The sequence below is a fragment of the Enoplosus armatus genome, chromosome 1 (assembly GCF_043641665.1).
Source record: "Enoplosus armatus isolate fEnoArm2 chromosome 1, fEnoArm2.hap1, whole genome shotgun sequence".
NCBI classification, from domain to species: Eukaryota; Metazoa; Chordata; class Actinopteri; order Centrarchiformes; family Enoplosidae; genus Enoplosus; species Enoplosus armatus.
The window spans coordinates 9,250,119-9,272,649 of record NC_092180.1 but is presented as its reverse complement, the minus strand read 5'-3'; the positions used below and the strand labels follow the sequence as shown (position 1 = coordinate 9,272,649).

Here is a 22,531-nt window from a genome sequence, read left to right as displayed (position 1 = left end):
ATTCTGTTTTAGGGTGGATCTTCTCTTTTTAATTACACCTCAAAATAACTTTCTCCATGCAATAGTGCTGCATGTAAAGACACATTACAGTGAACAAGATTGAAAAAGACAAGTCTTCGAAGACAGGAAACTTTATTGGAAGGATGCTGTACCTGATTTAAGCTGATAGATCCGTGTAGGAGTGGTGGGAAAGTTAAAAAAAAACAAAAAAAACAACCCACTAACATTTGGTTTACAACTTGATATGAATGGGTTAACAAGCTGCAGACTGAAAGGAAAGCTCAGGCTTTTGACATTCAAACGACTCAGAGCATCTTTGGTTCATTCTCAGTTATAAAACAAACATCAAGTATTTACAAAGCATTCACAGCAAACGCCAGTGCAATTTGAACCTCTTTAAAACTCTCCAAACGTCATTGTGCTTAAACAGCTGCAGCTCCACGACATATTAAAGTGCGTTCTTGCTCAGTAGTTAAGTGCATAGGAAAGTCTGATCTACATAAACAGACGAATGATACAAACAGGTGTCTGATTCATCTTGACGCTAAGACAGTGTCCTAAACTTTTAAAACTGATCAGCAGGACTAAAATTTCAGATTTTCCTCTTTCATCATTTATACATTGACAACTAAGACATGTGGTTAAGTATTAATACGTCAACTGAATCTGTAAGTACATCCAGTGGCTTAAAGACTCCCATTTCTTCTGAAGTAATGATGTTACAAGGCACAGTGAGATTTTCATCAATGACAAATTGTTCTACTTGTTTAAAGGCACAGTCCATCTAAAAATACAAATGTATTTTCTTGTGAGAATTTGAAGGAGCAACTATGTAGTTATATAACACTGGCCTTTTTAAAAGTCTATTAATATAGTGATTAATTGTAACCAAGTGGAAATCAAACCTTCTGCAGTTAAACAATACAACTGGAATAGACAGTATAAAAAACATGCATGTTTCTGATAGTTTGAAGTCACTCATACATCAGTGCAATTTAACCTCTGTTATAAAGCTGAATGGGAGTGTTTTGTCACGTTGCATATTTCTGTAAATCGACTGTTTTTGCAATCTAAAAAAAAAATAATAATAAAAAAACAGAACTCCAACATCCCACTAATGTCAATGATCAACATTTACCACAAAACCATCAGCCCAAGTATTTACATTTGGTATAACACAGGGCTTTTAATGAACACAAGCTAAAATAACCCATATTAAGAAACCGAATTGGTGGATATTCACAATTCTCTAACGATATTTACAGTTTTACACATAATTCTAGAAAGTTTGCAGGCTTGAGCAGGATAAATAAATAATTTAAAAAAGAGGAAGGCTGCATCTGCTCTTGCTGAAAAGTATTAAAATGCACACGAGGCAGGCACATCAATACTCCCTGAGGCTGATCACTTAAGCAAGCTCAGTCAGCTTCCGTTATAATACTGGTGGCATCTGATTCATCAAAGGTCCTCTTGTAGCGGACTGTAGAAGAGAAGTGGGCTCTTTTCTTCTTATAGATGACAAAGCCGATGGCTAAAAGGAGAGCGAGGAGGACCACGATGAAGAGACCCAGTGCCACAGGAGAGCCTGCAGACTCTGAGGAACAAAAGTGAAGTTGGTCAGATTTTAGGGGTTTTTGCGTCATCATGTTTGGGTTCATATAGCTTTTATCTGAGTTCAGGCGCTCTGTCTTGGGCTAAAACATGCAAAACCACTACTGTTGTCAGTTATGTAACTTCTGAAAACATGGAGCTTTGGTGAGAGAGTGAAAGATGAGATGAATTTAAAAATATGCTCATTTGCTTTCTTGCCGAGAGTTAAATGAGAAGATTGATGCCACTTTCATATCATGGTAAATATGTAGCCAGTTAGCTTAGCTTAGCACAAAGACTAGGAACAGGGGGAAAGCCTGTTTTTTGTCAAAAGGTAACGAAATGTAAAATCACAATTGCCGATTATTTCTTGGCCAGGACCAGCAACTTCCTATCTTCTGTTTCCAGCCTTTGTGCTAATCTAGATACATATTTACCGTACAGATATGAGAGTGGTATCTATCTTCTCATCCAACTCTCAGCAAGAGAGCCAATATATGCGTAGTTCTATCCTTTTAATGCAGTTGTGATACTCACTTGCTTCAGTTTTGCAGACAACACGACTGTAGCTACCCTCACAGTTGACAAGATTCCAGATTCCTTTATCTCTTGCCATCATGATGGCACAGTGGGGCTCAGGCTTCTTCCCAGTAACCAAGGCCTCAGACTTCCAGTTAGAGTAAGCCAGATCCGAGCCATCCTGCCAGGATATAGGCTTACCTGAGGGGGAAGAACGAGGACACAATGAGACAATGTCTCACAAAACAAAAGTCACAAATCCTATATCCAACTCAAACTAAGACGTTAACACAATCAAACTGATTTGTTAGAACAACATTATTTTATTTTTTTGGCCGCTTGACTTACCTTGAGCATCGACGTCCACCCCGAGCCATACTCGACTAGTGATGAGAGGGTCATCAGACACATACTTCGACACAAAGTCGTTCTCCTCTGTGGTTTTTATGGTCAGTAGTTGAGCGTCTGTCAGCAGAAAAAAAAATTGGTGGATTACAGTTGCTAAAGATGAATACTAATTATAACCCTTCACACACCAAACAACCACTCACCCATGCTCTGACAGATGCTCTTGGCCTTCTCCATGCTGTACACACTGTAGTTGTAGAAGCTCACGTCGAAGGCGTAACAGTGATCCTGATGCTGCACCCACTTGGACATACCGTTGCTCTGAGGGCAGTGATTGGCCTCTGGGGCAACCTGCAGTCTGGCTCCTGATTCACAACAACATGGAAGCAAGATGGACGACGGTCAATGCCACGCCAACACAAATGAATCATCTCTGTAGACTAAATCATTCAATATTGACCGATTCCAGTCATTTCCCTTTTTCCTACATAAGGAACAATGTGGTTCTATATGTAAAGCACGTCGGTGTCTTACTTTGGGAAGTGGTGGTGATGGTGGTGGTGTAGCAGATGGCTCCGTCTACCAACATATTGCAGCTGCTCCTCACCCAGGCTCCAGCAGGGGTTACAAAAACACAGCTGGCCTCTTGTTGGTCTGAGCTGGAGCCCTCCTGTGAGTCAGAGATGGTGGCTTTGTAGTCAAATCTCGTTCCATCGGACCACTCATAGGCTGAGCCCTTAACCTGCATGGAGAGAGTATCGTGTTAGCCCATCTGGTTTGCAGCTGAAGTGAAATTATGTAGGCACCACCATGTGAAAGAAACCCAAAAGATGTACTTGGGAGGTGTAAAAATATTTTCTCTCAGATTCTGGTTAAGCTAAATTCTTACATCCTGGTTCGATAGGCCAATCCAGAGCGAGAAGCCGTCTGTCTTGGCAATGAGCGTCACATGAGCACTGTGCTGGATGTCATGGAGACTTGCCAGGTGGCCTCCACGCTGACTGCATTCTTCCAGAGCCTGGTACCAACTCAACTTATGGGTTACAACCTCATAAGTTAAGTTGCCGTAATGTTGAAAATCCCTGGACGACTGGTTGTACTGCTGTTTTGGTTCTTGGGAGGGAAGGATTAAAAACACATAAGATCATTTTGAGCATTAAATATTTTCAGTGACGATAACAATACAGGTGGATGGAGAAATGTGTATTATGATGTTAAGTGTGATACACCAACCATTGTCCAGTTTGCAGGTCACAATGGTCCTTTGTTTGAACTCTGAGAATAAGTTTGGGTTTGCGATGAGAATCCAGTTGCTGTCAACGGTGAGACCAGCTAAGAACGATCTGTTTACATCTGGTCTGCCTTTTGCCCAGTTGGAATATTGGACATTTGTGCCATCATACCACTTCATCTGGTTATCTATGGCAGGACAAAAATATGCAGCTGTCTATAAGGCGTTCTGGCGAGAACTTTGAGTCGTAAATTAGAAAGGAAAAAAGATCTATGGTATCGGATCAATGTCGGACAGTTTAAGTATCAGGATCTGTATTAGCAGAAAAAATGCGTTGCACCCCTATTACACAACACATCTACTGCAGCAACATAGATGTCAGTATAGGTACCTACATGTAGTGATCACATCTACTAAAAAAACATTTGCAGTAAAAAGTAATAAAATACAAACCATTGTCATCTTTGAACAGCCCCAGCCACACAAACTGGACCAGGTTTTGAAACGGTACGAGTTGCTGCCTAATAAACTCGTTCTCCTCTTCATTTCGGATGGTCAGGATGTCTGCATTTGCATCTGAAATCATCATTAGCAACTTTAGCAACATCACTCGAAAATTTCATAAGAAAACCTCCACATAACACATGCCCAATGTTGTAAAATTCTTACGAAGTGTTTTGCAGGTATCGTGAATCTGTCCTTGGTCAAACTGCTCCCATCTGGAGGCAACCAGCTGGAAGGAGTAGCAGTTGTTCTTGAAGGGGATCCAGTTTGGACCGTTAATCTTGTGGGGGCACTTCCCTGCAACATCCTCTGGTGTGGTGATGATCTCTTCTGTAATACATAAGTTTATATTTTTTCATCAGTTTGAGGTGGAACTGGCATTGCTATAAGTCCCTTTCTGACTCAAACAAGTTCTCCACCACCATGCTGTACAAAGCATGCACAAAAAAAACAATCTATAAATGTTCTCAGGAACATAAGTACATTTTATAACAAAGAGAATTAGAAAAAAGTGTTTCATACACCAGTTCCACCAATCAGCTGTATGTGGAGGTACAAGAGGCATTTCTATTTCTCTGTAACTCACCGTGTGGTTTGTGGCAGATGGCGCCTCCTAGCGTTTCCTCACACTCTGTGGCTTTCCAGAAGCCATCGGTATCCAGGTAGACACACGAACCACTGGTGACATCAGAAGACCAACGACTGAATACAGTGTGACTGTGGTCGGTCCAGCGGTAGTGAATCCCATCCTGAACACAACACCGAAAGACAAAAGAAACATTTAAAAAAACAGAATCGGATTAAAACAAAAGGCAGTCCTTCTTCGGTACACTTACGTCCTCGCTAAAGAGGCCGATCCACATGGGCGTGTGCGCACGGCTCACGTGCACAGTGAGGGTGGATTGCAGGAAGACATCGGCCACACTTGCCAGGTCCATATCATGACTTCTGCACTGTTCTAAGGCCTCAAACCAGGTGAGATTTTGGACAAGCAGTAGGAAGGTGTGGTTGTTGACATTGAAGCGCTCCGTGGGGACGTGGGGCTCCTCAGGTTTATCTGAAATGAGTAAGTGTGTGTTTAAAGAACATCAGGACATGTAAGTTGTGCCAGAGACCTATGTTGCTCCAATACCAAAAACAGATTATTACAGAGATTACAGTAGTGAGATGACAGGAAATTAGGGGCAAGTGAGATGGGGAACAACATGCAACAAAATGCCCCTGCCGGATTTGAACAGTTGACGTTGGGGTTAATGGCCACCAGCCCCAAAAGAGGACGAGGTTTAATGCATGCATTATTTATTGCCCTTTCAAATGTATTTTCCAGGGTTAACATATCAGACATCAACGTCTATATTTAGTAAAACGTTAATCAAAATGAATCTTAACAGGAACCTTAGCGTGCCAGATTAAGTAACTTGATAAAGTGTCAGCTTTGCAGCAAAATCTGGATAATAAAGTAGTATTAAGTGTTGGAAGTGGTGATTTACCTGCATAGTGCTGGCAAATGCCCACATTTTGATATTGTGTGCAGGAAGAATAGTCCCAGGTACCCAGCATGGCAGAGTTGGGGTTGTTGATCATAAACACACACAAATCCATACTCTCTGGATCCCATGTCTACCAAAAAAAGAAAAAAGAACAAAATAAAATGCAAACAAAAATTACATTGTGAATTCAAATATGGTTAAGCCCTTTTCTTCTGTTAAAAGAATGCTAACAGTGAAGAACATATTGTATGTATCTACAGTCTGTGGCTGTGTGAGATATCGTCTTTTTCATTCCACCCATTCTTCTTCCTTGTCAAAACCTGGCACCTACATTACCCACAATGCAACGTGACTGCTGACAGTTCATTTGAGGATTTGGGTGTGTTATGCTAGTAGCGGCTAATGGAGCAAAGACTTTTTTTCACATATGCAGTAGTAGTTCCCTAGACCTCTAAACAGACTTTGAAGTGTAAATTCTGTGGAGTCCTCATTTGATACAGAAGTGAAAATAAGGGGAACTTACATTGACTTTTATAGCCTTGTGCATGCCCAGAAGCAGTGGGTTAAAATTGATGTAGTTAACTGGAGACTGGTCCGCCCACTCAGGGTCGTCACGTTTGATTTTCAGACCAATCCATATCCTTTCCATGTTTCTCATGCTCGGCACAAGGGTGGTGATGAAGTCTAAAAACACATACACAACACACAGTACAAAAATGTTTTGTGTTCTATAGAGCATATTTCTTATTTGACCAGGCCTTTATCAAACATAAGTAAACAAAGTATTTAATAGCATATGAATCATGACAGGCAGGTTAACCATGCTTGTCTTGTTCATTACACATAGCACTAGAACAATAGCAGTCCTCACCTTGCTCCACCTGATCTGATATAGTGACCAGGGTTCCCTTCACAGACAGGCATTCATCACTGGCATACTTGAACGACACAGGCTTCATGCTCGTCATCAGTGTGTAGCACTGAAAAAAAAAGACACCAGCATCATAATCATTTGAGCAAAGAGTGTTTATTCAGCCTGCCTCTCAGGTCCTTTGCTATTGTGCTGTATGCTATATGTGAATGTTATGAATTACCTTTCTTTATGTGACCCTGTGTTAAATACTCTACACTGCCATTTTGGCCACGTTTCTCTTATAATAGAGGTAATGTATCTCGAGAGACTTCCTTGTTAAATAAAGGTTAAATAAGATATGCACAGAGATGTACAGTGTTGATCTTTCTAGCTAAGCAATTATTGAAATTGAGATTGTGTATGTTGGGCCATTTTTTCATGGTAAACTTAAGGTTTTTCGTTAAAGTATTAAAACATTATCATCCACATATTTTAGCTCTAATCCCTCTTAGTTGTAATAGCAATTATCTCCTATTCTGTGATTGTAGTATCAAAAAATGTGTCATGCAGTGTCTAAAATGTAGATGCAGTATTAAACGTGTTGAATGATCAGACCTTATTTCTGAAGGACAGGGAGTCATTTCCACAGGACAGTCCTTTAGGCTGAGGCTCCAGAGGGTTTATCTCCACTGACGTGATGTTGTGTCTCTCACACACAAAAGACAATCGCTGCCGGCAACTGCGATCATGCTCTGCAAGTAAAAATATGACCGTAAATGTGTGCATCAGTAAAAAAGACTGCCTTTTGTGAGTCAAATCAAGGAATGTGCGTCAGAGCTTTTTTGCTCTCTGAAAGGATTAATGTCTGATTATTTCTCTCTAATTTTACTTTAATCATTTATACTGCTCTGAACAAATGTCCAAAACATTTAAATATTTGCTATTTTCTCTTGATGTAGTTATTTTGCCAAGTAAATAGTTTCTAACAAATACCATGTAAATATTACAATTTACCACACATACATATATATATACATATATATATATATACACACACATATACATATATATATATATATATATGTATATATCATAAAAAAATAAAAAAATAAACTGTCTTAAGTTTGGCAGAAAATGTTCTCATGTATCTGTATCTCATAGTTAAATGATAATTGAGAAAATTGGTTTTCATGGCCTTTATTTTAATTTTTATTCTATGAATTAGACCTGCTGGAAGTAGTTTATCTGGTTTTTCGTTAGCTGAACCAGGTTTTCATCGGAGTTTAAAGTTTCATATTGGCCAAGAAAACAAAGAAATAAGACATTTGACTGTTCGACTTATATTTAAAGCACATCCTGGATTCCCAAAGCTGTGTGATACTAAACAGAGACTTATTTCAAACTGTAAAAAATGCCTGACATTAGCAGTTTGATAAACTTAAACTATCACCTTGGCATGGATCTCTGTCCAAACAATATTGTAAATTCAAAAACAAATATTTAATCATACACTGCTGTATAGTAACACTATGATGTTTTCTCACCTGGAAAGAAGTTTTCAGGACTGATGGAGGTGCATCTGCCCAGGAAAGCTGAATGATAAAAGTACATCTGGGTGTACCTAGAACATACAATATATATACAAGTGTAAGCATCATTAATATCTGCTTGACTGTGTTTGTACAACATGCGCAGTATATATATGTGTGTGTGTGTGACTGTACTGGCTTACGTCATGGGGAATATCCGCCCAGGCTCTCTTAAATTGATCCACCAACTTTGCTTGGAAGAAGTTGAAATCTGTTCAGAACCATAAAATAATTATATAAGCAACTTTATTAACACTTGTCTTAAACAGAGTTAATAAAGTACTTTACAAAACAAAGAGAACTTGTTGTGTAGTAATCATAAGGACACCCATCTAGCAGGCAAGGAACAAAAAAAAAACCTGAATGTGAAAAACATGGGATTATGGAATTAGATAATACATATTAATATATATATTAATATATATGATAAATTGTGGCATTTGGAAAACCCCTCTTGTGTAAAATGACTGTACTAGATGTGCGTGTCAGAAACATATTTGGGTGCTCTCCAGTGATTTAGTATTGTACTTCCATAAAGTTGACATAAAGGACTCACAAGAGACAGAATAAAAACAGGAAGATCCAAACTGATGCCCAGAGGCTGAGGTGGTCTGTATTTCACATTTTTAGAAAAATAAATCTAATGGTGACTTTTTTTGAACTGTGAAGTAAGTCTCTCTAAGCTTTTATGACATTGATGTTTGTTTTTAAGTGTTTAGCTTTGAGGCAGAGGTTTGCTCTACTTTACAGTGTGTATTCTACTACATTATGTATTTTCAACTTCTACTGTTTGACTGCTTCCAGCTGTATTCTCATAAAAAAAAGCAGGTCAGCTTTCCATGACCAGAAAGAATTTCCCCGGTCATTAGGCTCTATAAATTAACTACGGATGCACATGGGTTATTATTGAATGGTCAGTTGTTCCTGGTTTACTGGCACTATGAGCCCATCACTACATGGCCATTTACAGTCTCCGGTCACTTACATCCTTTAGGTACTGGTGGATCTGTCCGGCAGCAGTTGAGCTAAGTGGTGCAGCCAGTTTGCTGTCATTCGCACTGCAAAAGAGCCTTGCTTCCTCAAAAGTTAGCTTAGGCTCATTAACAAACCAAAACTCTGCTCCATCTACGAAGATAGACGTATCATGGTGCCCACCTGAAAAACACAACAAACTGCTCTAAACGACACATTTTAGACAGTGACAACAGACACATTATACCCAGCCACAGACGAGCAAGGATGAAATGATTCTATTAGTAGATCGTCTGAGAATTGAATCAAAGACATTCTGGCCGCTGATAAATCCACATAACAGACTCAAAAGATAATTAGATTCTGGAAAGATTTGGTCATTACCGGGATTGTACCAGTCTGGGTTCTTTGGTGTCTTTCCTGTTAAAGCATCAACAAAGAACGAGTTAGAAGCAGAATATAACCAAAAACACACAATTAACATGATCATGTTGCGTTCCAGTAGATTTACGTAGAAGCCCATATGGTTTTAAAATCACATGTTGAGAAATTTATTTTCTTCTTTACTTCATTACCATACAAACCTGTACAAGCTACTGTGTGGCCACAAAACAATAGACATTAGAAAATCCCTTTAATTCAGATGTTAGTTCTTAGCTCACAAACAAAAACCTTGTAGAAGCTTATATGTGTAGTCTTACCGCGTGGTATTTGGCAGACCCACTCTAGCCTGGCGTCACAGTGAAATGGTGTGGCGTAGAAAGGTGTGGGAGGCAAGTCGTGGAGCAGAAACACAAATAGGTGTTTCAAAGTGCTCTTTGTTGTCTAATGAGGACACACAGATAGTTTGCACAAATATCATCTTAATGGAAATATACAAGAAAAGCAGCCTCATAACTGTGACATTGCAGGTCTTGTTGCTCCCTGCAGTTCAGTGATAGTTTAAAAAGAGAACATCTCTCTGTCTGACAGCACAATCACCAACTGAGATAACTTAAATAAGAGCAGAAGTACTTCTTAAATGGAGAAAATCAGCTGGCACTCCCTTCTGTGTGAAACACAGGAGTCAAATAAACAAAAAGATATTATCATAAAGGCCAATTTGATGTACGGCAAGTGACAGTGTCCTCATGATTTGACAAAACAAAGAGGAAACGCTGTTCTGACCGGCTGTCTTTTCTGGGATTTTGTTTCAAGACAGCATGTAGGACATGAAATGTCAATGGGGGCAGATTTCAGCTGTAGCTCCTCTCATGACTCCCACAAACAGCTGAGCAAATGGCCTTGATTCATAGATCAAGCTGTACAGTACAACCAGATCTCATTACACTAACATTGAAAAACATTGTTGAAAAACACTCATAAAGATAAGTTAACAGAAAGATAAATTAGAAAATACATAACTGGGTATGGAAGTAGAAAATAATAAAAACAAATGTTTATTTCTCCCTTAAAGTCTCCATTAGATTGTAAAAATCTACCCAGCCCACCTTGAATGCAGTGCAGTCCCGACTGTATGCATCATCCTCGTGGAAATCTTGGTGTAAAACATCCATAGTTACCTGTTGTTGAGACATTGAATAAACAGTTCTCACTCAGAAATAAATGCAATACGGTGGAATACATCTATCCAAGCCAGATATGGTGTGTTTGAGATAAATAAAAGGTAGTACATTTAAATACAGAACATTTAAAAAGTAATTTAATCCTGCACAGATATAATTCATATTGTTTTCAATGCACTTTGTTTCATGAATTTTAAGAAGTCACTGTCTTGAAATTAAGCATATCACTATTATCAATATGTTGAAACTGATGAACTCTGAATGATACCAAAAATTACAATTTAAGATATCGTATGTCTTCTGATAAATGTGTTAGGGAGGGGTTTAGAGTTAGGTTAACACTCACAGGCCGGCCATCGCTCCACTGCCAGGAGCGATCGGCTGGGTTTCTCCTGTTCAGGCCAACCCAGAAGTGCCGATTATCACTGCAACAAGAAAACCACAGCAAACCACCATCCATGACACTTAATGCATCGTCTTTCAAAGAAAAAGATAACAAAAATCCATTTAAGGGTTTAGAAATTTTAAAAGGGATGTCTGCATTTTATTCTTTGATACAACAGTTTAAAACTGACTCAACTTAACCGCTCACAGGACAATCGTGAAATGTGAGTCAGGAGATGGTATGTGTTTATTTTAATGTTCAAGTGAAGTGCTGAATGTTTATGTGAACAATGAGATGAGGTTGAACTCTGAGGTATGTGCGTATGAAGACAAACCGGCAGAGCATGTTTAGCATTCATCTCACTGTTAAGTGACTGGTAGTGCCAATCTGATGGGAATGATCATCACCCCCACCCCCCCACAGCCACACTCTTCTGCATGAAGTGCGTATAAAGGTTAAAGATAAATTAACAAAGACAAATACAGTAATGCCAACAAAAAGGAATACATACAGTACTTGTGTGCATGTGTGTATACCTGATGGTTTCTCTCATGATGCTGTGCAGGGCCCTCATCTCACCATTATTTGTGAAGCTGGGCAGGTTGGCTCCCAGAGCCTGACAGAACCTCTCAGCTTCCTCCCAGGAACGCTTCCTGCTCAGCCTTTCCTCATGAAACACCTGACAAGGTGAAACAACTATTTACAACAGCTACTAAAACAGTCCCAGTAAAGTGACAGACTGGATTGTAAAGAAAGCGACTTTAACCATCAGATCATTTAGAATCAAGAGACAATCTGTTCAAAAAGAAATCCATGAGAAATACACAAGACGGGTCATCATTTTGATTGACCCAATGAAGTGGCAGCTTCAGTAATAGATGCTTAATATTTACTTCAGACAATGCTTTATAATAGTCTACATATAATAACCTACGTTCTGGTGTAACGGCTGCTAGCTTCAAGCAGAGATGAGGAGCGGGCTACAGAGGTCTGGTAAGCTCACTTCTTTCTAACTCCACTAACTTTTTTCATATTCAAACTTGTAATTTAACTTGTAATCATTTCATAGATTTCGCGTCGCTCCCTCTGGAGCTACAAAAGGCTTCATATGACTTTAATTTCAAATCAGACTTTGATGTGTAAAACTGATGCAGTTCCCCATTAACTCCTACTACCACCATCATCACCTTCACCAAACACACACCTTGTAGCAGTATTTGATGTTTGATCTGGACACCCATCCATCAGGACAGGTTCCGTTGGGGTTCGGCTCTGGTTCTGGGGGTGGAGGTGGACTGAGGTCTGTTCTACAAATGGTGCCGGCCTTAGAAATGGTACAGTTCTTCACCTCCCACTTGCCGAGGGGTTTTGCGGTGGAAATCACTGCACAACCTCCCTCCCGCTCTGAAATATACATGTGAATGTAACACAAAGAAGTTAAATCTATTGTGTGAAATTGCTAATAGTTATTTTTAACCATAAATAACATTTAAAACATTATAAACATATATAATCAAAGAGTTTGAATTTTTTAGCTCATCAAATATGAAAATGCTCACACACAGGACAACTGTATAAAATACTGACTGAATTGATAGAAAGTCAGACTTTGGTACAAAGAAGAATGTTTCGAGGATGGTGTACCAGTGCTTCAGTTAAGGGACTTGTTTTGCTCTTATTCCTCTGATTTTGCTATTTAATCCTTTAACACCCACCCCCTTTTTGAGCATTAATTTTTGTGATGAATTTGAAAGTAAAGTTTTTAAGAATTCATTGTTGAACTGCCAGACTGCTTTGAAGGCAGAGAGACAGGTTTCCGTTGTATGCTACCTGCATTATTTTTATGACAAGGCAGTTTTTTTAATGACCAAAATTACCAAAAAGAGGATAGTCTAATCTATGGATATATACTGTATATTATATAACTGTGTCTGTGCAAGTTCTACATACTGCTAGTGTTGTGCACACAAAGAGGTTTTTTTATACCTTAGTTCATCAGTAAATCTCCACACTAGAAGGAAAAGAAGCAGCAGAAACAGTGTGGTTTTTACTAACCTGGTTCGAACCAGCCCCAGTTGGTGTATGTAACCATAGACGAGGACCCATCCTGACTCAGCCACTGGTACTCCCCTGTGTTCTTAATGTCCTGCAGCCCAATCCAAAAATACTGAGGCTCCTTGCTGATCTGCTCTCCAAGTAGACGGCTGATAAAGGCCTGCTCAAACCTGCAAAGAACAGTCAAATATGAGTGACGTTTTCCTGCCCAAAGTAGAAAGAGTTAAAATGGTGCATATTTACCATTTACCATATGTGATGAATGAGTTATAATCTGCCTTACAGTCAGAAACAGAGGTCTTCTATTGAAATGGTACCAGAAAGTATTCAACTGATGAGTGTCAGTGGGTAGCAGTAGGATCGCCAGCTGAACAGACTCCTACCTGTTTCTTATAGTGATGTTACAGCGATCTTTGAAGGATACTTGTTTGGTGTTCACTTGATAACAGGAGTTGCCGTGTCTCCACCACCCCTGGGGGATTGACAGAGTAAGACTTCAACTACATTCACAGGTATAAGCAAACGTGGTCCAATCTGTCACTTTCATGCGTAGTCCTAGTTCTGATACACATCCAGTCCTCGGTAATGGGACTGTATTGAGAACAGTCAGATCAGTATTCATGTTTTTAACTACGATACTTTCGTTTTTTTGAATTTATTCAACTCTTCCATTCTGTCAATAGCTGCTGATACAGCTACAGAGCTGCCTTAAGCTCCTTTATGACTCAACAGCTGGCCAATGTCAAAATGTTAATATGTTATACTGTTTTATTACATAATGTACTACACCATATTTCTGTATTAATACAGACAAACACTAAGTATAATGACTCAATCATATCATATATTACACACCACTTTATCACTTTGCTTGAGATGGTACTTCAATATTAGTTGCCTTGTAATAATGAGTTTAATTGCTCTTGTATAGTTTCTATTTTAATTTCTATTCTTAGTTTTATTGTATCTATTCTAATTATTTTTAAATTTTCTCTATTTATACCTTTTTCTATCCTTGTGCTGCTGCAACACTTGTCCTTGTCCCCTCTGGGGATCAATAAAGGCTTATCTGACCTTATTTTATCTCATCTTATCTTATTAATGCTGACATATGCATGCACGTCATGCACAAGATGTCGATGTGAGGAAGGACAGATATCACTCGCAAACATGGATGTAAATAAACAAAAGATCACATTTAGTCATAAACTCATCTGTGGAAAAAATGACAGGATGAGCTGATACTGTCAGTTGCCAACAAAATGGAAAAGGTCATGCAAAATACTGCAGGCTTCCCTTGCAAAATCAGGTAATACTCACATCCTCGTAGCGACATCCGGCCTGTGTCGCTGATTTCCTGACGTCTCCTTTCTTCTGACACATGAAAGGTAGCCTCTGTGAGCAGTCCCCAACCTGCCAACCATGAGGCTGCAGAGAACAGACACAGGTTTGATTTTGCAGGCCTCATAAAAACAAACTTGTACAGCAAACTTGTACACTCCCCATGCAGGCCCAACACAAAAAGACTGGATACAATGGGTGGGGTTACACATAAATACATGCATGCACACCCACATCGACACACGCACATCGACACACGCGCACACACACACACACACACACACACACACACACACACCTCTCCAGAGTAGAAGACACAGCTGGTGTCCTGAGTGGGCTGGACTGGGTGGTTTGGGTCCCAGTAGGTGAAGGTGACGGGTGCTTGGTCAAGCCACTTAAAGACAGTTGGGTTTATGCCGAAACCCATCAGACCGATCCACACGTCTAAAAACTGGCCATCTGATGGACCATAACACACAAATACTCAAATACACAATCTCAAACTCAAACAGGGGTCTGGTGAGAGAACACTTTGAATTTAGTCCTCATTTCCACCTTGTTTATAAGTCCAGGTAAAGTGTAAATCAACAGACTATGGTGATTAATTTATCTCTGCCTTGAATCAGAAACTGCACAATTCTTGAAAGAAGCCAAATCACATTAAAAACAACTGTGAAATCTGCACTAGCAGATATTTCACTTGTTCAAAGAAAAATAACTACTTCAGGACCCATTGCCAAGTAAAATAGTATAAGAAACTTGAAAATGAGAGATTTACCTGCATGGAAATTAGTGCTGACCATCTCTTTGCTGTCAATGGAGTGGAAGCTGGCGAGAAAGCCTCCTCCTCCTCCCTCTGTGTTGTTACAGTGCAGCTGGGCATCTGCAAAGTTGCTAGGTTTGTCCTTCACTAACTTGTAACACCAGCCGTTCCATGGGACCCAACCGTCTGCACACACTGTTTCTTTATATACCAAAGACTCTGTAGAGAGGGAGCAGTACAGATAAAGGCCATGAGGGGAAGTCAGGTCAAGTTTATCAATATATACTAAAATCACAAATTTGACTCAAAGGGCTTTATAATCTGTGCAACAGGGAAGAGACTGCTGGGCTGCTAGCATATCCTTCTAGATCCGTAGCTGTGCAACGTCGAGGCTCTATGGATGGCAATGTTGGTCAGTCCAGACTGATATTTCTTGGACTATTGGATGGATTGCCACTAAATTTGCTACAGATATTCAAGTTCCCTCAAGTTCCACCATGAGGTTCACATTTATAGCTTTGAGTGAAATGTCTCTATGTCTCTAATTATTGGATGGATTGCCATGAAATTTAGTATATAGTAGACACTTTAATGTCTAATACTTAAATTAATTACATTCCCATCAGCTTCAACTACACTTGTACATGCTAACATGCTAAACTAAGATGGTGAACATAGTTAATATTACACATGCTAAAGTACAGCCTCATAGAGCTGCTTGCATGGCTATAGACTCTTTTAGGTTTAGGTAAGTATGATTCATAAGAAATATAATAGCAGAAAGCAAGGGCAACAGCTAACCTACCTGTTGTTGCTGTGGGAGAAGCACTGACACTCTTCTTGCAGATGTATGGCAGCCGTTTGTTGCACGACTCAGATTCATAGTTCTGTTTGGAGTTCAGGACTCCACAGTCTGACGCAATAATCATGGAGGTGGATGGCATTCCTGTCAAACACAATGCCACACAAACTAAATAAAAATAAAATCACATAATGACTGTGAGAGCAGAGCAGAGGAGTGGCATTTACCTGTGGGTACATTTCTAGGTTCAGCTTATAAACTGTGTTACACACAGAGAAGTGAAATAAAAGAAATGTTTCATGTTGCAATAACTATTAAACACAGTGTTGCTAGTATCAATATTGACAACATGCAACCACACAGAGCTCATATCAGTAGAAGGACAGATGGCTGCAGCATCCTTGACGCTCACACTGCAGTGCGAGAATAACACCAGAAGAAAAAAACAGCAAACATATTACGATAGCTAGAGGGTTTCATAAAGCCTTCCATTCAGTACTATTAATGGGTTATTCAGCAACACTAACATTCCCAATGCAACACTGTGTCCAAAAACCAGGCACAATGAGCTTCTTTTCAACACTGGCCTCATTGTTTCTCTGACTGACACCAAGTCTCAGTTTATAGAAGGGCAGCGACAACAGCAGATCACAACAGGATGCAGGTTTTGGTGTGCTAGGGGGAGCAGATGTTTCAGGAAACTGAAACTTGTTTACTGCAGTTCTGCACAACCTATGCCTATGAATTAAGTTCAAGTTTTTATTTATTTATTCATTCATTTATTTATTTAAGTGTTTAGCTTTACTTTTTTTTTTTTTTTTTTTTTTAGAAAGTAACAGGACATAAGGGAAAAAAAAAAAGATATAACCATCATCACCTGTCTCCCAGAGCAAGATGGAGAGCGCAGAGCCATCAGACCACTGCCAGCCCTGAGAAGTGTCTAACTGGTGAAGGCCGATCCACATCCTCTCTGGCATTCTGTCAAGGCCGTCCAAAACTGCACACAGGACGAGTAATGCATACATTCAAAAAAGGAAATGATAAGTCTAAGATAATATGAATAAAATAAAATAATAATAATAAAGAATAAATAATTTGTAACTGTGAAAACAACATCAAAAAACACAAACACAGGGATGCTCAATACATTTACTATGAAGGAAAAAGAGAAGAAGACTGGGAAAAAAATACAACAGTCAAGCCCCAACTGGAACATACAACTGTCAAGAATCTCTAGTGTGGCCTGATGCAGTCTAGGTCAATAAAAAATACACCAAGAAGTGTCTGCTTTAAATGTCACTGACAGCAGGTTGGTTCAGGACAGCTCCAGTCACACTTGTCACAGTCACAGTGGTGTGACTCTTACCAAAACAAGATAGTGCTTAAAGTGGCTCACATACAAAGAAGCAGTTGAAACAAATGTGCTATGTGACATCCTCAAGGCAGGTTAGATAATAATCATGCAAACTCCACACATTTTTAAACAAAAGACAGGGCTGTTACCGTGTTTTTAATATTTCTAAAGAAGTGATTATGACCTACTTAACCACAGAGGACATTAAGGACTGAGACTGTTTACTTTTTAAAACATTTCTAGTGCTTCCACTGCACTGTAACTGCACTCCAACTGTATTTCTGGTCTATTCCTTTGTATTTTATTTTATCTATATTCTTAATTCTATATTCGTAATTGATTTTATTCTGGTTTTTAAAAGTCATTCTAATGCTTTTCTTTGCCTATGTGAAGCCCTTTGAATTGCCTCTGTGTATGAAATGTGTTATATAAATAAAGCTGCCTTGCCTTCAACTTGTCTAAATTGTTTTCAGGCGATCTATCTAAAATAATGTTTCATAGGCATGGCAGTGGAAAACCAACAGCATGATGAACAAGATTTAATAAAAGAAGAAACAGAAGGAGAGCAGGAAGATGAGGTAGTCATGCCACAGCAACGGTTTAAACTGAAAGTGTGCAGATGATTTGCAGAGCAACCTATGAGGCACATATTCTAAGTGACAAGTAAGTCACGCAAATAGATGCTTCTTAGTCATTCTAGTTTCACTTTTTTTTCTTTTCTTATACTTTTACACAAAGAACAATAAGTAGAAACAACCAAGTAATAAAAAGACAAAAACATAACAAAAACCACACTTATGGAGGGCTGAAGAAATAAAACAATAAACAGTCATTACATGGAGCCATTTAGAAGTTGCACTGTGCAAACATTATTTTTGAATGACTGGTTTTTGTGTGACAAAACTTTTTTTTTTTTTAAAAACCACTGACTAAATAAGAAAGCTAATATGATATGTAAGTGATATACAAGCCCAGATATGGTGTTTTGGTGTCAGTAAAATAGATGTTTCTCTTTCTGTTCCGTTTCTTGAAAGTTTGTTACCCAAACAGAGGGGGCAGGGGTCGCCCTCTCAAGCAGTATAAATATAGTTTCTAGGCTTTGAGAGATGCAGGCCAGTTGATATTTTTGGAATAGGATTTATTTTTGGTCATTATTTCTCTTTTAAATCACCAAAAGTGTACAGGAGTTTTGTAGCCCGGCCAACTTCATTGTTATAACAGTTTTTATCATTATTATTTATCCAACATGTCCAACATGAAGTTGATGACTTTGACTACTTTGTGTTTTTGATTTTTGCCAGCTTATAGGTGGAGAAGAAACAAGAGCAGTTGAAGAAGAAGGTGAAAAAGAAGTAATAAACAGTAAATCAGTCTTACAGCTTTTGGAGTGGAGATCTTCAGGTGAAGACACACTCAGCAGATCAGCTCCCTGACTACGACATGAATCCAAAGCTTCCTGCCAGGTCACCGCAGCACTGGGAACAAACTCATAGCAGGATTCCCCTTCCGGCCCGGCAAAATGAGTCTGGCAACCCTCCTCTGTAAAGCCAAAGAGACAGCGTGAGTGTGAGTATCTACTATATGTGTGTCATTCAGTTTTGTTAATGTCGGATGTAACTTAACATAATTTACTACAGAGAAAAATAGATTAAAAAGAGAAAATAGCTTGCACACATCAGCTTCAAACATTTTAGATCATTAATATCATGACTGTTTCCTGGAAAACATCCAGCCATGCAACGGAAATGGAGACAAATGTAGATTCTCTTACAGTAATGTCAACATTTTTAAAATGGGTGGCTGAATGTCTCCATAGTCAATGCCTTGTTAAGTAAAAGGGCCATAAATCAAGAAACTTATGATAATATAAAAGCACAACATGCCAGGTGTTAGACAGTTTCCCTTCTTTCTCTCTTGGTCATAGTCGGATGAGGTGGCACACCAGGACAGTCCAGGGGAATCTGCATCTGGGAGGCATCCGTGATGCCAGCTGCCGTTGTATTTGAAGGGGAACTCACAGGGAATGCCGGCAGAGTTCCCACCAGTGGTGTGGACGACTGCGCAGAGAGGAGAGGTGAGCAAAGTCAAACACCTATTACACACCTCTGGCACTTCATGGTGTCATTTCTAACAAAAAACAAGAAACATGTCAGGACAGTGATTTGTTAAAAGTTCAAATCTGGTGTCTTGTTGCATACATCGAACCACTTCTTCTAACACTTATAACACTTGAACATACACCAGCGTGATAAGAACAACCTAAAATAACAGAAACAATCTTTGCAAAAGTTTGGCCCATGTCCCATCCGCTAATGTGGAGGGGGCGGGGTTTATGACCTATACTGCAGCCAGCCACCAGGGGGCTATCGAGTTGTTTTGGCTTAACTTTTGGGGAGCTGTCATGTCATCCATCTTTTTATAGTCTTTGTTTCAAAGGTAGAAGAGAAATAAATATCATGTGACAGTTTTAATTCAGACAGGTCCAAATCTTGGATTTAAAATTGTTGAGAAAAGCAGCATGTGAATGTATCTTCATGCCAGCCTAGATCTTCTCCATTTATGTTTTTTATGTTTAGGTATTATTTGTATTGGAAATATGACTTATGTGAATGAGAATCACTGTCACCTAATGCTACTGTATGTCTTACAAATGATAATCAACAAGAAATCAGCAGTTATAGCGGTTATTGGAAAAATGTGTAGTTTGCAGTATGCAGGACCTAAAATTATTCAATAGTCAAACTTTCTTTGTCTGCTCTTATGGATAATTTAATGTAATATACAGAAAACATAAATTAATTGTAAATTCCTGACATTTCTACATATTTTTTTGTGAATTGGCAGTCATGCAGTGAGCAATATCTATGAACCAAAAGTGAAAGTCAGCTTTATCATACGTTGAACTGCGACACAGACCTACTGCATATGCACAGTCATAAAGCCTACTCAAGTAAATTACCCAGTTTCGAAACTGAGATAATTGGAGGTTTCAGATGAAGTCCTTTCCTTAACCTAGAATTTGACACACCATGTTGTTACCTAGCATAAAGGAGTAATAATTGATAGGAATGAAGATAACCCACCAGGCAGTTGTTTAAAATGTACAAGAACCTGTTTGGTGATGTGGCACACAAGCCAGAAGAGGTAACACCTGTATAAAGGAGGGGTGTAACTTATCACAACATTGGTTCAATTCAGGATGTGGTTTCTCTGGCAGAATTTTATGTATTAACCTCAACACAAAACTGAATATAACACTACTTTCCTTTCTAGACTGATAATTCCCTCAAGCATTATTCAGTCTCAGAGCTCCATAATGGACAGCATGAAGCACTTTTTGCAGTGCACAGATCTACAGTATATAAGACCTTTCTCTCTCAGATAAGATAAACGAAACCACACTCACCACGGTATGGCTTCTGGCAGATGTTGTCCTGGGATCCTCCTCTTACCCAAGTATCATTAGTGTCCCGTTTGGAGCCAACTTTGCCATCGCTGACCGCCAGGCCCATCTGATAAACAGTGTAAACAGCTCCATCCAGGCAACGCCACCACAGCAGGATGTTGGAGCCACAGTCAACCAGGGACAATGCCTTGGAGCGGACGTCCAACGCCAAGCAGAGGGACGTGGCCACATGGAAGAGCCGGTGAGCCGAACCCCACTTCCACAGCTGGGACCTGCTGTTTGGGTCACAGGTGGTGACAGTCAAGTCTGCCGAATCCCCCATACCCAGGCACGTCTTGGTGCTCGAGTGCTGGATGGTGAAAGCATCCTCGTCTGTGGTCATGGGACAAACACAGAAAACCACAGTTTAAAAATGACTAACCCACTTGGGAAAACCAATGCTGGTAATAAATTAATAAATAAATGGCAGACCATTTTCATATTTTCTTGGCTTGTCTTTTAATTCTTTATTTATTCTTTAAAAATCATAACATTATACCTGCGCAAAATCCGAGATAAATGTATGGCACAGGGTGAATATCTCTTTAATACTGGCTAGCGAAAAAGCTGTCACAAAGAAAACACTCCAACCAAGAAATGAAAGTCAATTAAATAAATTGTATGGAGAAATTGACCTCTAATTTAAAACTAAGATTTTAACAATACGTAAAATTGTGTAAAAACAAACTAAAAAAACCCATGGTATATATACACAGTACATTTATTTAAAAAAACAAAAACAATTGATGGTTATTTTATAGGGCTGATTCAAGTATCTTTTAAGACCCAATGTATTAAATTTAATTTAACAACTGCCTTTAGGCCAACTAATAAAAAAGAAATCAAGTATGGCTTTAAAGAGAAGGCCTTGAAACAGTGTTTAGATCTTCATATTGGGAGAGACATTTTATAGAAGGTGCACAAGTAACTCGACAGTAAAAGAAAGAAAAACAGTCGGGTGATTACAGCAAATTATGAAGCCCACAGATCTTAACTGCTCGCATATGTACAGTACCATCCCACACAGGCTTTCTAAAATGGAAAACAACATCACATTAAAGTATTGGAGCCAGGCTTGTGTTAAATGCAGTACTACTACTGAGCATAAAAAGTAACGTTAGCTAGCCTACATAATTTGAGGGCTGCGCACAAACGTAGCTAACACATGACAGAGCTACTAGAGAGAGGGTGGGATGAGTATGCAATTTGTTTGACCTGTCAGAAGATGGTGTGGCATCAAACTCACAGGGGGGTGGGAATAATATCAAACTACTAACTAAGAACTAAAACTAAAAGCTGGGTTTCTATCTGCCCCCATTTTTTTGTAAGTTAGTCTCGCAGGTTTGCAGCTATTGTCCTCGGACTCATGTCGCGCTTCCGCGGACGAAGTTATTATCCAACTGAGTCGAGCGTGAATGGCTTAGACATAGTTGAAAATATGATAAGCGACACAAAAAAGAAAGCAAAGTGTCGCAGATTGAGGTTGCAACTTACCAAAACCTATAACGTTAGCCGGTGAGCAAGTTCCCAAGAAAACAGTTGTCTCCAACACAGTCAACAAACAAAGGCAAAGTGTCGATCCGGATAATTTCACCATGACGACGGCAGATGCTTTTTGTGAGATTCATAAAGAATCTGCCCTCCCGGAGAGATGAGCTAATAAATATAGGCCGCTCGATGACTGAACTCCAAACCGAAAGTGATCAGATAACTAACGCCACTCTA

The 22,531-nt window shown here is 39.2% G+C and overlaps 1 protein-coding gene across 1 annotated transcript; it reads right to left on the bottom strand.

Moving 5' to 3' along the window:
* Positions 1–115: 115 nt before the first annotated feature.
* ly75 (lymphocyte antigen 75) lies at positions 116–22,403 on the bottom strand. Its single transcript, XM_070904823.1, has 35 exons — positions 22,301–22,403; positions 20,768–21,139; positions 19,245–19,418; positions 18,739–18,900; positions 16,885–17,004; positions 16,011–16,151; positions 15,221–15,424; positions 14,741–14,901; positions 14,422–14,529; positions 13,485–13,573; positions 13,102–13,271; positions 12,251–12,450; positions 11,583–11,725; positions 11,008–11,086; positions 10,587–10,658; positions 9,798–9,921; positions 9,481–9,516; positions 9,110–9,279; positions 8,268–8,335; positions 8,080–8,156; positions 7,151–7,287; positions 6,554–6,662; positions 6,206–6,366; positions 5,683–5,812; positions 5,029–5,249; positions 4,779–4,941; positions 4,358–4,522; positions 4,142–4,264; positions 3,691–3,876; positions 3,347–3,570; positions 2,992–3,199; positions 2,661–2,822; positions 2,458–2,574; positions 2,128–2,310; positions 116–1,594 (listed from the first exon to the last, which is right to left on the bottom strand). The coding sequence occupies exons 1-35, from the start codon at positions 22,401–22,403 to the stop codon at positions 1,419–1,421; spliced, it is 5,238 nt and encodes a 1,745-aa protein (XP_070760924.1). The 3' UTR covers positions 116–1,418.
* Between the last annotated feature and the right edge of the window lie 128 nt (positions 22,404–22,531).

What these genes read in the sequence shown, in the direction of transcription:
- ly75 (XM_070904823.1), bottom strand. Translation starts at nt 22,403, where the DNA reads ATGGTGAAATTATCCGGATCGACACTTTGCCTTTGTTTGTTGACTGTG. An exon ending in CCCTGTCCTTCAGAAATAAG is followed by an intron (nt 6,663 to 7,150) that starts GTCTGATCATTC and finishes TTTTTTTTTCAG; the next exon opens with TGCTACACACTGATGACGAG. An exon ending in TCGGCCTCTTTAGCGAGGAC is followed by an intron (nt 4,942 to 5,028) that starts GTAAGTGTACCG and finishes TGTTGTGTTCAG; the next exon opens with GATGGGATTCACTACCGCTG.